The sequence below is a fragment of the Peromyscus californicus genome, unplaced genomic scaffold (assembly GCF_007827085.1).
Source record: "Peromyscus californicus insignis strain IS unplaced genomic scaffold, ASM782708v3 Scaffold_13__1_contigs__length_99412109, whole genome shotgun sequence".
Taxonomy (NCBI): domain Eukaryota; kingdom Metazoa; phylum Chordata; class Mammalia; order Rodentia; family Cricetidae; genus Peromyscus; species Peromyscus californicus.
In genome coordinates this window covers 80050004-80063529 of record NW_026294424.1, presented here as the reverse complement: position 1 = coordinate 80063529, position 13526 = coordinate 80050004, and the positions used below count along the sequence as shown (strand labels likewise).

At 35.4% G+C, this 13526-nt stretch overlaps 1 protein-coding gene across 2 annotated transcripts; it reads right to left on the bottom strand.

Annotated features, from left to right (window-relative positions):
• Positions 1-1327: 1327 nt before the first annotated feature.
• LOC128108576 (UDP-glucuronosyltransferase 2B1) lies at positions 1328-12844 on the bottom strand. Of its 2 annotated transcripts, none has more exons than XM_052735310.1 (6): positions 12121-12844; positions 10855-11003; positions 6999-7130; positions 5191-5278; positions 3341-3560; positions 1328-1607 (listed from the first exon to the last, which is right to left on the bottom strand). In XM_052735310.1, the coding sequence occupies exons 1-6, from the start codon at positions 12842-12844 to the stop codon at positions 1328-1330; spliced, it is 1593 nt and encodes a 530-aa protein (XP_052591270.1). The 2 variants fall into 2 exon arrangements, with proteins under 2 accessions (XP_052591270.1, XP_052591271.1); XM_052735311.1 differs by having other exon boundaries at positions 12373-12844.
• Between the last annotated feature and the right edge of the window lie 682 nt (positions 12845-13526).

The following is a 13526-nucleotide window of genomic DNA, read 5'->3' as shown; positions in this document are numbered from 1 at the left end:
AGTATACTTTACAGGTGTGACAGCTGTCCCAGGGCTCGCTTTATCTTCACTAACTAGGGTTCCTGATGCTCCTGAACTCTGAGCTTTGAACTGTTTATGGTTGAAGGGCTCAGCTCTGCATTGGTAGTAGAATGGTTTCTAGTTTCAGTGTGTGTGCTTCTCATTCAGGATTTCCTTCTTGTTGTTGATAAAATCATGTTAGTTTCACCTGGTGCTCCAGTGAGGTTCTGCTTACATTTGAACAGAAGTCCTCATGTCCATTCTGAAATTCAATGCTCACCATTGCAGGAGTCCATTTTAGAATGTATGGATATTTTATTGCAGTGATTAGAGTGGCAATGGGGTAAATCTTTTTGTGATTCTGCACTGCACAATGCATTTTTTTTATCTATAACATATGGATCCACATCATGTGCTAGATACAGTTTTCTTTTGTCTTGCATTTATCTAGAGACTCGGCTTATTGTAGCTAACCCTGTGCACTTTATAAGTGAGAGAAAATGGAACTTTTAACAGCTCATGTCTACTTCAAAAGGTTGAAATAAGAGTGATAGTGTCCAGGTCAGTTGTGACTAAGGGATAAGATGGAGAGTGAATGAATAATCCTGTCAAGTTGTAGAACCTCCCAAGTAATGGAATTTAACACAAGCACGTAGAAATAATTGTTTGAATGCGCATGGAGAAATGCCTCTGTTTTGAGGAGGAACCTTCATCACAGGTCCTTTAATAAATAAAGGATGTGTGGTGTGTGTACAGGAAAATAACCAGAACAACAGCTTCCCTTATACAAAGGGAAAACCAAGTCTATTTCAGAAGTTTGGCTCCTGAACACTATTATTCATGAGTAGTAAAAACAAGAAAGAAAATAGTCCACCAAATGAAGTCAGAACAGGCTGGATATTTGTAAAGGTAACTGAAATTACCTTTACCTAACATGACATATTTACCCTTACATGACATAACATGGTATTTTCAAAGATTCTATGCCCATGTGACTTTTGTGAACCACAGTTAATCTCAGTGATTATTATTGGGGATAGCTCCTCAATTACATCAAAACATTCTAAAGTGAACACATGATTTTTGTTTTATAACACTGAGTGCCTAATTGTCATGAAATCTTGCACATCTTAAACATATGAAATACGTGAAAGCCTTCTTTACTGAAGACCTGAAACTGTCTTCTCTTAGAGGGAAAGACCTGGCATCTCAACCTCTTCTTGCTGGGAGCAGCTGTGAGATGCTCATCCCTCAGGACTCATGAGGCTTCAATGCAGCTACTCTTTTCTCTTCTTTTTACCCACGTTAGCAGTCCTCCCCACATCAGCTACTCCCTTTTCTTCTTCTTTCCAGATTTAGTAAACTTCTGGCAACAAAAGAGGCAACACTTCATGATGATGAGCATCACAGTCAGCACACAGGCCAGCAGGAATCCAAGCACATCCAGAGAGTGGTACTGGAACCAGGTGAGGTCATGTGCTGCCACACGAAGGTGCTTGGCTCCTTTGTTGCGCATGACATACTCAATCCAGAAGATGGCTCTGTCCAGGGGCTTTATTGGTTGATCATGTTGGATTCTTGATAGCCGCATGGCATTCTCTTTATACCTGAATGGGACAATGTGTACAACTAAAATTAAAATGAAACTAATTTTCAGGCCTACCTAACATTTGTTGGTTTGGGAAAAAGCCCCTAAAGTGACTCAAAAATAACCAAATAGATTTGCTGTGGTTTATCAGACGACATGGAGGATAGTTGAGGGACAGGATGGACAGTTTAGTGGCAGGGAGAAGAGTTGAGCGGCAAGGAGGAGAGTTGAGTCAGTCTCGTGTAGCACAAGTTTGTTCTGAACTTGTTGTGTAGGTTACACTGGCCTTAAAAATACTTAATGAATCTCTCTATCCACTTTCCAATTGATGAGATTACCAGCATCCACTGGCATCTCAGTTACAAGTGCTGGGTCTGTTTTTGCTTTATTCCCATAAAATATTAATTCTTAATTGAAATTTTTGTAGTTCAGCCATATTTTCAAATTGGCAAGAGATCATTAGTAATGAGAGTTAAATATTTTTCATGTGAGGAACATGTAACATATGATATAAGACAAATAAGTGAAGTAGACATAGAATTGTCTTAAGCATCACAGGGTAAGGTGTCATGTTGGATATCTCCTCTCCAGTTTCAGTTTCTCCTCTCTTACCTCTGTTTTCTAATTTCAATCTAAAACTAGATTCATGTTTGAAAACACTTTTTGAAGTATGATTCTTCCTTGCACAGAACTTCCACCAGAATTCTCAACATAATGAAAAAACAAATCCAATTCTGCACCCAGACATGGAGACTGTGTCTGTAAGAACCAACATCATTTTCTCCTGTTGTTTTGCCTATGGACTTTCTGATTAGGTACATCATTCTTCTGGTAAACCTTGAAGGTACTAATGATGTTCCCTGGGTATGTTATGAATTTAATATTGTCTCTCATTCCAGTGTGATTGTTTTAATCTCACTGTCCAGGCCTTAACATAAATTTCAACTAACATGGGTTCTTTTGTTGACATCACTGGCTTAGATGTTGGCTATGAGTTCAGTGAGAATTGATATTAATTTTATGACCTAAACTATTCTAAGGGCTTTTGAGATGTCATAAAATTGAACCTAGAACACATTTTCTCAAAGCTAGTCACTTCAGCTTCTATTGCAGGGTTGGTAGAACATGCCTTTTATCTGAGCACTTGGGAGGCAGAGTCAAGAGAATCTTTCTGAATTTGAGGCCAGCTCAGTACTACAAAATGAGACCCTGTTTAAAAAATGATAGAAATAATATAAAATTTCACCAAAAGTTTTATAGATTTAGAAAGTATGGATAAACATTTAAACATTCTTTCATAAATTTTAAAGTTCATGATTACTTCATTATGTATATTCTGTTATATTTTAATGTCCTTGCTACCAGTAGATGTATATTTGAAACATTATTTACACATATACAGAGAATTTTCTGACTAATCATTTCTCATATGAAGTCAAATATGAATTTAGAGTAACTTTATTATTGAAAACAGGTACATATTTCAGATATGCAAAATAATTTGAAGTTTTTTACTGTTATTCTCCTTCAAATGGGATTAAAATCAATAATATGATGATAATAATCTTTTTATCAATATTTTTAAAGAGGTAGTTACATACATCAAGCATGATGAGACCAATTTTTAATCCCAGCACATAGTAGTCTGAAGCAGGCAGATCTCTATGAATTCAGGGGCGATCGTGGGATTATACAGTGAGACCTTGTTTCAAAAAAGAAAAATAAATTCAAACAAAAAATTGTTGTACTCACGAAGGGTCATTAATGATGGTCCTCAAGGCAGTGAGAAGGTCTGTAGTTGACAGTGTGTTTAAGTCCACTCTAACAGCTGCTCCCTTGGCTACCATGTGGTTAATATTATCAGGTTGATCCGCAAACAATGGAATACCAACAATAGGAATGCCATGATAGATTGCTTCATAGATGCCATTGGTTCCACCATGAGCTATAAAAGCTTTGGTCTTTGGATGACCTACAATTAGAATTATTTTTACATAATCATTTATTAAAATATTAAAAAAGAAGTGAAATATAAGGGTTCCAAAGGGACTGTTTTCATAGGAAACATGCTATAGCCACAAATTTGCAGTGAAACTGCTTTGGAAGTTTATATCAAGCTCTTAAGTGAGCTGGAGATAGGAGAAGAGTATTTGGAAGAAGTAGTATGTGTCTGGAGAACTGCAAAATGAAACAAGATTGTCACATACGAAAATGAAAGGAAGATTGTGGGTAAAAGATCCAGTGGGAAAGAATCCACATGGTTAGGTTAATAGTACCAGTTGTGAATTTCCCCTGGGGCTCTGAACATAGAGAAGAACCAACAACTGACACTTTTCTAAACCAATGTCATTTCTCATTGCATTTGAAATCCTTACCTTATACCCACATGTATGTGTAGTTTTCATCCCCCATCAAAGTATCTTATTTTTGCAGCACACAGAGACCATTACAGAAAGCCAAAGTTGTCAAAATACAGAGAACAACTGACCTTGGGTATGAAGCTCCAAATGATACATCTATAACACAAACCCCATATATATATACATATATATATATACACATATATATACATATGGCTCAAGAAACATTTCAGAAGAGGGGGTGGAAATATGGTAAGAATCATAGGACAAGGAAATCTGCTCTGAGATTGTGTCTTCATACAGCACAGGGAGACTGCAGTCACTGAATCTTGATTTTATGGTAGCCTAAACAAGATCAGTACAATGAATATACCAGTTGACGTGCCAATGTAAAGGCAGAAAATGTTACAGTGCCTTGTCCCCAGGTGAAGAGAGACAGACACATAATGACTGCTGAGAATCAGTTTTCCCCAGGGATGAATTCAAATTTATTATCCAATACCAATGGTGAGTTCAGAAACCTAGCAGGAATACTAGATGGACTTAGCAGATTGTATTTGTATATCCATATGTATGTACAGATGCAATAATAATAACCAATGAGAAAGAGAAAAAAAGGGAGTGGGTGGGAAGGAAGAGGGTAGATATGAGAAGAGTTAAGATAAATGGAGTTGATGGTTTAATTTGACTAAAATATATTGTGTGAAATTTATTTATTAAAATACCACATTAAAACCCAGAAGGCAAGTAGACTATATAGAAATGGTTGTGGCACTGGGTCTGGTGTGTAGTGTATAGTCACCAGGATAGTAGATGGTGGAATCTAAGGCCAATCAAGCTGCAATTTCTCATGAAATATATTAGCACTTTGTGGTAAAGATAGTACACTTGTTTGCATAGAAAATACAGAGTTGGTGCAACAGGAGGGGCTAAGATTCTCAGTGGCATTGGAAATATTCCTGTAGTAGAATAAAAATCATGCAAAATTAAGAAACAAGATACAAAGGGGCAATTCATACAGTCTCTGGACAATTCTTAGAGCAGTTATTACAGCTGAACTGAAGGTATGCAGATTTTAGACATAGAGAAGATGATTTTTAATAGTAGGATGACAGAATTTATAGGTAGCTATTTTCCATTCTGTGTTTATGAAAATAAATATAAATATATTTGCTTTGTTTTTTACTGTCCTCAAGATCTGTTGCTCCCTTTGTTTTCTTACTTTATTGACCTCTGTCTTACCAAGAAGGTCATTCTGGGGGATCCACTTGTACAGCCGAGTATTGGATCCTAAGGTCTCTGGTTTCTTACCATCAAATCTCCACAGAACCTGTTATACACAGAAAGTACCTTATTCAATTGCAGAAATTCAAAAGCTTTGGTATATTTTGATTCTGGAGAACCAAGGAGATTATTCAGTTGAACATTATCCAAATGATTGCTAATGAAATTAAGACAGGGGGTTTTAAAATAATATGAGATTTAAAAGACTGACATAAATAATACATTTTCTGTACATAGCTTTACAATAACTTGAGCATGATATTTCATCATGCTAATTTATATAGGTCTAATGATTAATGACAAATTCAAGCATACATGAAAATTATGCAACCCTGAATGGGATTACTATATACAACTAGTAACAATTTATGATTATGTATATATTATATAAAATTCTAGCTCTTATATTACAAATTCAATGTTAATTTTTATCTTTTTGAGTTGTGAGCACATAATTTTACCTATATTCCCATCTTCCCTAGTCTACTCATTATACTAGGTTTAATTTTGATGCATAAAGTATTATATTGATATAGTTTACTATTCTGAGAAATAATTTCTTTCTTACTAGAAAGTGTATTTACTTTGTTTCAGATGAAACTTTAAGGTCTGCCCAAGGGAAAATTTTGTCAATAGGAAATTTTTAAGCGTGGTTTCTATTGCTCTAAATACAAATCATGTTTAGTGCCAAACTGAGTTCTGAAATACAAGCAATCCTCACAAATGAATACGAACTGTTCATTTTCACTTTCTATATGCTCTGTATCTCATAAAATAAGTTTACATAAAAATTATCTTCATGAACAGGAGAAACTGTTATCAAGTACTAGAGTAAATTCAGCCCCCAAACAGCCAAAGAGTGATGCTTTTAGAAAGTGAGTCAACCATACAAAAGTATATGGAGTCAGGAGCTTCTAGAATCTTCCTATGGCATACTGAGCTATACCTGACTCCATCTTAAATTCCATGCTTTTTCACCAACCAGAAAAAGATGTTCACTTGATGTGCTAGAAGCAGAGTTCCTGTAGATGCAATCATAATTTTATCATCCCAGGCTCACTTCAGGGTCAGGACCTATTTTCATCATCCTTTCTCTTATATTTTCCTACATCAGCCATTGGGAAGAAGATACCTCCCCTTTTCTTTACAAACATTTGTGTTTCATTTTATGTATGTGGGTGTTTTGCCCTCATGTAATTCTGTGCATTACGAGTATGCCACCTGGAGGCCTGAAAAATGTATTAGGTCTCCTGGAACTTGAGTTGGGGACAGTTGTGAGCTAGTTAGTATATAAGTGTTAGCAATCAAACCCAGGCTCTCTGGAAGAGCAGCCAATGCTCTTAACCACTGTCATCACACCAGCTCCAGTATATTTCTTTTTATTTTATTTCCTCTTTCTCTCCCCATCCTTTCTTTCTTTTTCTTCTCACTTCTTTGAGATATGAAAAGCTTGGGAATCACCACGAAGTATAAACTGGCTTTAAACATGAGAAAAAACGACCCACTCTGGTCTCTAAGAGCCAGGATGACCACTATGCACAACCATGCATGGATGTAATTACAAACTTTCAGATCATGAGGTCAATCAGAACCAGATTAATATTTCACCCTGAACAATTTAAAATTTTCTTTTTAAAATGGTGTTAGAGATGAATAGGAAAGAGACCTTCATTTACTTTTCACACGGGAATTTTCTCTACTTAAAACCTTTCAGAGTTCAATACACTTATAATACAATTGTCCACCTAGTGGACATTTTATCTCACCTTTTGTGGAATCTGAGCAAGAGCAGATGCAACTATATTGGCCTTTTCATCTGTTAAATTTCTAACCATTGAACCCAGAGAAAACACCACAACACCGTGTTCTCCAGAGCTCTGAACAAAGTCTTCCATTTCCTACAAAGAGAGATGTGACATTGCAAATGAATGGCAGCATAGGAAGCACCACGACAAACTTTATGAGAGGAAATCATGTAATAACTGGAATTATTTTAAGAAGATCAGTGGTTCCATTGCTTCAGTACTCAATATTCATTGAGAGTACATTTGTGCTACAGTGCAACTGACCAAAATAAGTAAATTAGAGGTATCACTGAAATTTAGATGATCATTAGGAGGTATTTTAAAAACAACACAAAGAGGAGGCAGAAAGATTGTAAAAGCCAGAAGGAATGGATGACATCCCAGTGTCTTCCAGACACAGTAAGACTGAGGAATATATGAACTCACAGAGACTGTGGCAACACACGTAAGACCCGCACAGGTCCAAGCCAGATGAGGTCCCAGCACTGAGAGTGGAAAATGGACATGGACATTTCTAACTAGGAAGCTTTTTGCAATTGATACCTGATAGCAAAGGGGAAAATCAGTTCTCTCTCTATTGGAATATCACTGGGTAAATCAGTCATATCCTAGAGCAGGACCCATGCCCAGGAGTACTTGGTCAACACAAAATAAATCCCATGTTTTTTTTTTTCTTTTGTGGGCTTTGTCTTTCACTTGGTTTTGCTTGGGCATTTTTTGGTCTTATTTATTTTTAGGTCATTGTTTTGATTTTCATTTTTGTGGTTTCTCTCTCTCTCTCTCTCTCTCTCTCTCTCTCTCTCTCTCTCTCTCTCTCACAAACACACACACACACACAGACTGACAGAGAGACAGAGAGAACATAAAGTATGGGTGGGGAGGTGGGTATGATCTGGCAGAAGATAATCACAATGTATTATATGAAAAAAGTTTTGGGCCAGGCGGTGGTGGCGCACTCCTTTAATCCCAGCACTCGAGAGGCAGAGCCAGGCGGATCTCTGTGAGTTCAAGGCCAGCCTGGGCGACCAAGTGAGTCCCAGGAAAGGTACAAAGCTGCACAAAGAAACCCTGTAGTGTCTCAAAAAACCAAAAAAAAAAAAAAAAAAAAAACTCAAAAAAATTAAAAAAAAAAGGTTTGGAATGAATAAAAATTCCAATTTTTTCCAATATGGCTACTGTAAACGCAATTGTGACACTCCCTTGCAAAGTTCATATACACACTTGCATATGTCTTCATCTTGGCATGAACATCTCTCTACTTATCTCTGTGATTTAAATCTATATTAATGGCCAGGCAGTGGCAGCACACACCTTTAATCTCAGCACTCGGGAGGCAGAGCCAGGTGGATCTCTGTAAATTCAAGGCCAGCCTGATCTACAGAGCAACATCAGGACAGGCAGCAAAACTACACAGAGAAACCCTGTCTCAAAAAAAAATCTATGTTATAAATGTCTTTTAATAAACTCCAACTCTGCTTCAAAAAAGAAAGAAAATCAATATACTAACACATCTGGAAATCTTGAAGAAATGAAAGAAAACTGAGGATATAAGAACTTCATTGTAAACACACACAACAGTAATGAACAATGAACTTTAAAGAACATTTGTTACAAAGTCAAACACTGCACACTAAGTAGATTCAATGATGAATGCTCTCCAGCTATAATAAATACACAATACCAATGCTACCCAAGTAGCTCAATAAAGTGGAAAGAGAAGGAACATTTGTTAAGCCTTCTTATTAAGCTAGTATTTTTCTGTTGTTACAACTTGGTTAAAAAAAACAACATGAATTTCCACACACCCCCAGTGAACACAGATGGAATAAAATATTTGTAAGTAAAATTCAGTGGCATATTAACACTATCTATCATATGTCATATTACGTTGATTTCTTTTTCTATTTAAAATTTTTTATTCCACGAATTTGACTAAAAGAATGAAAAAAGAAAAGAGAACACAAGTTAGAGTGGGTAAGGATCAGGTAACGTCTCTGGATTTGGGAGACGTTAGGGAGAGCTGATTTTATAATGAAAACACACTCTATAAAATTCTTAAAGAACCAGGAAAAAGCAAAGAAACATATAGACCAAGTAGGAGAAATAGGTTTACAGGTTGTCTATAACCCTGACAGAGGCACACAAACTGCACATGGAAGTTGAAGACAGACCTTTTAAAGGATGGTGCCAAGAATTCTATTTATCTGCACAGGTAGGATGAAAATAGAACTCTCTCTCACTCTGAAAATTTTACTCAAAATGGATAAAAGACATGAAAATGGAAACTGAAAGTTCAAATGTCTCTAAGAGAACTCAATGACACTGAAAAAGATAGTAATTTATTGATTAGAATCCCATCAGCCCAGGGAATAAATTGGGAACTGACAAGTGGGACTACTTTATAGTAATAACTTCTGAATAACAAAGAAAAATATCATCAAAATGAAGAGACTCTTAAAAACTGGGGGAAAAATCTGTAAACTTGTCCAGACTGTAGATGAATTAAAAAAAATTCTAATATCAAAAGAAAAAAATAATTCAGTCAACATAGATAAATGATCCAGAAGGGACCATTCTCAGTAGAGGTACAAGTAACCCATAATTATATGAAAAATTATTTTAATATTTTTAGCTATTAGGAAAATGCAATTCAAAATATGTTGATATTCCATCGTAATCCAGTTAGCATGTATGTCACAAAAATTAAAACAATAGCAAAAACTCCCACAGACATTATGAAATTGAACATTTATGTATTTGTTATAGCTAGGAATGTGAAGTGATACCAATATGAAAAACACAAAGAAGGTTCTTCATACAGATAACATTAGCTCTAAATGTACATGCCATTCTTGGGTGAGACATCTGAGAGAAAGAGTCACAAAGAGAAAAAAAATACACGTAACGATGTTTATTATACCACTACCCACAATGTCCCAATTATGGAATTAGCTTAGATAGTCTTCAACATACAAATGTGTAAAAAAGTGTTGGTATATAAACGTAATTGTGTTCTACCCAGATATTAATTAGAGGTCACCATGTTAAGCAATAAGCCAGGCACACAAAGAGAAACTTTGTTTTCTTTTATAAGTGGAAACTACAAAGACAAAAACAAAATACCAGCAAAAACATAACTGTAGAAACACTATGAGGAAGTCGGGAAGAACAAGAGGCTGTGTAGAGCGCTCCTAGACACGGCTCTCACATGACCTGCCTGCTTTGTCATCCTGCTTGGCTGAGTGTGGAGTTTTGTCAACGGTTCTTGGAATTGTCTGCTTTCCTCTTTCTCCCTTTCATTCTTTCATCTAATCCTGCACACTTTGTAACTATGCAAGGATTCTGGGACAGCTCCTGTGATCTCTGTTGGATATGTCTGCCACATATCTGTCTTCCTCTAGTAACACAATACACAATATTTATTATACTATATACAACGTTTCTTCATTCTTATACTCTGTTCAAGTAGAATATAGGTTCTCTTTGTTAGAGAAATTTATTCTTCTTTCTTTAGATTTTCAACATATGTCTCTGGCATTTACTATATGTTCTTGAATAGAATATTAATTCTTTTTTTATGAGTTACATAAAGGCCGTTAAGTCACTGACCACATTCTAAAATGATATGACATTTTGCTTAACAGTAGTGAGACACAGAGATGTGTTACAGTATGGAAATAATGTATATGTCAGTTGTCAGAGAATTCTAATCCACTTTTTATATCTCTCATGAAACCCAACATCCTGAAAGAGTGTTGAAGAATTGTTTCCATGAAAAAGGCAAAGCAATTTATCAAAGGAAACAATATAGGGTTACCTTAGGCAATGGTTTGGCTGGTTTGCAGTGGAGTCCTCCAACAAAGTCAAAGTTAGGTAAGAGTGGGTGGGGAAATTCCAAGTCCCAGTAAGTTCGAATGAGCCACATATCTGCTTTCCCCATCATTTCATATAATGTTGTGGGTCTTCCTGCACCACAAAAAACAAGTTAAAACTATGCAGTGATGAAAGGATTTTGTCTGGCATATAGCATATGATTTCTAGTGATGAGTTGATATAATGTAGACAACAATTTGAAATGTTTCACTTGTGGTTTATAATATAGATGTACTAATATTAAATTTAATATTATTAATATTATTATAAAATTAAATAATAATTTGTGTAAAAATTACATTGTCTTCCAAAGTTACACCAGTAATTTCAAAGCTTTTTGACTCCTGCAAAGAATCTTGAAAAAACAGCTTTCATAGAATATTTAGTCTACTTTATGTATTTTAGAAGCTAGTTTCTTGATCCTTGATTCTTCAAATGCACTATGATAATCTCTAAGGTATGACTAAATTCCTTTTAGGTACTGCTGTACTGGGTCTATCAAAGGGTATTGGTAATACTAACATTTGTATATGTGGAAGTTACAGCTAGATATTTTTCATAAAAAATTTAACATTCAAATTTTTCTTACTCTTAATTTAGGTGTTATTTTATTTAATGGAAAGGTATTTTTAAAAACCAGCAAATAAAAATGCCTGCATTTTTTTTCAGCAAGATTTTAGGCTTTAAGTCATCAGTTTTAGGCATCTAAGAAGTCTCAAACTCCAAGAAAACCAAGTTCCCTTGACTGTTTCTGGTATTAGAGATACTGATTAATTGTGAAAGACCTTTCATGACATTCTAGATAAATGTTTCAATTTGCAAATGAAAAAACTTTTATAAGGGAACATATTTTCTTTAGTACTATACAGATAGTCACAGTAGCGAATTAGAAATCCTTAGTGCACATATCTACAGTCACTAATGCATTCATTGAAACCTAGAGTTTTTTATACTAAGACAAACATAGAATACATCAAATGATTACCAAGAGAAATCTTTGTCTCAATTTGCATGGAGAGCAATTTCTGGAGTGTTCTGAACAACTCTACAGTGTTCTGCCTTGTTTTGAGGCTATTTAGTTGTCTTCTATTTTTGCTTTATCAGCTCACAATTAGCAACCTCATTCTATGACTGTATATTCATCCACACACACTCACATTCTAAGAAGCAGAAAATTGGAATTTCACTGTAACAGTGAAAGACAGTTTACCTAGAACGTCACTGTAAAGCTGACTCCAGGTTTTCTCATTAAATGGTTGAAACCAAAAGTCAAAGTATAGCAGATGCAACATATTCTTTACCCTTTCTACAAATGTCATGTGGTCACTTAATTCTGAGAGAACCACAGGCACATAGGAAGGAGGGAGTGGAAGCCCCCCACTGTACTTTTCACATTTGTATCCAGGACAGAAACGGAGACTGTACACTAAAGGTGTCTTAAGCACTTCGGCCAACAGCTCACCACAGGGACCAACAGCATCTGCAAGGATGACATCAAACTTAGATCCTTGGAGTTTTTTCATAAGATTCTTGTTCCAAACTACAGCTTTGCAGAAACTTTCAATAACATCAGAATATTCACTAAAGATTTGTTGCATTTTTGAATAATATGTCCAAACTGAGGGTTCTTGAAAATCGTATGTCCATTGAGTTACCCATTTTTCAAACATATATTGAAGATCATCTTTACTCAAAGGTACAGGATAAATCTCAAAATTAATAGAAGATTCATTGCTAGGCTCAATAAGGACGGAAGCTGAAGATGTCAGAACAGTTACTTCATGACCTCTCTGCAAAAGTTCATCCAGAATCATCTTTATATTGATCCAATGGCTGTATTCTGTTGGCCACACCAGCACTTTTCCACAAGTTCCAAGTCTAAAGTAGCATATCAGCTGTATCAGCAGCAAAACTGAAGTCCGTTTCACAGACATCTTGCTGAAATGGAATGGTTTGACATCTATCATTCTTTGCAGGTTTTCATGCTTTTATGCAAAGTTGGATAAATCAAGAAGTTAACATATAACTTCAAAACCATCAATGAGTTAACAAGCCTGGTGGTGTGATATCATCTGCAAATATGCACATGGAACATGAACTCAAGGTTAACAAAGTTTGTTTGTCTCCTTTTTTCTTTCTTTCTTCCTTTCTTTCTTTCTTTCTTTCTTTCTTTCTTTCTTTCTTTCTTTCTTTTTTTTTTTTTTTTTCTTTCTTTCTTTCTTTCTTTCTGGTGCCTGATACTAATCAGCTAAGATCAAACACTTTCCATGTATAATTATCTTGTTTTAAATATAACATTTTAGAATCATATGAAGAGTCACAAATGAGAACCTCCTATTTCTTACATAACAGTAAAGATCAAACAAGGGTATGGGGAAAACAGCATTTCTTAGATCTTGGTATTTTTCAAAATTTTTGATTATGTATGATGCATTATGTTACATTCAAATTGCCATATTCCCTCCTGAAAGGAAAAGGCAGTCCTATAATGCTCAGGGGACTAAAAAAAAATTTACAACATATCTCTTCCAGATTATATAACACACAATTACTTGGATCCTGGAGGGTTTTTGGTGGACATATCTACAAGTGCGTCCTCTTTAGATTTCTATTGCC

Bases quoted from the DNA above. Each gene is read 5' to 3' on its own strand.
- LOC128108576 (XM_052735310.1), bottom strand. From the start codon at position 12,844: ATGTCTGTGAAACGGACTTCAGTTTTGCTGCTGATACAGCTGATATGC. The intron at 7,131-10,854 runs GTAACCCTATAT...CTCTCTTTGTAG, and splicing joins CAGCCAAACCATTGCCTAAG to GAAATGGAAGACTTTGTTCA. The intron at 1,608-3,340 runs GTGAGTACAACA...TGTCCCATTCAG, and splicing joins ACCATCATTAATGACCCTTC to GTATAAAGAGAATGCCATGC.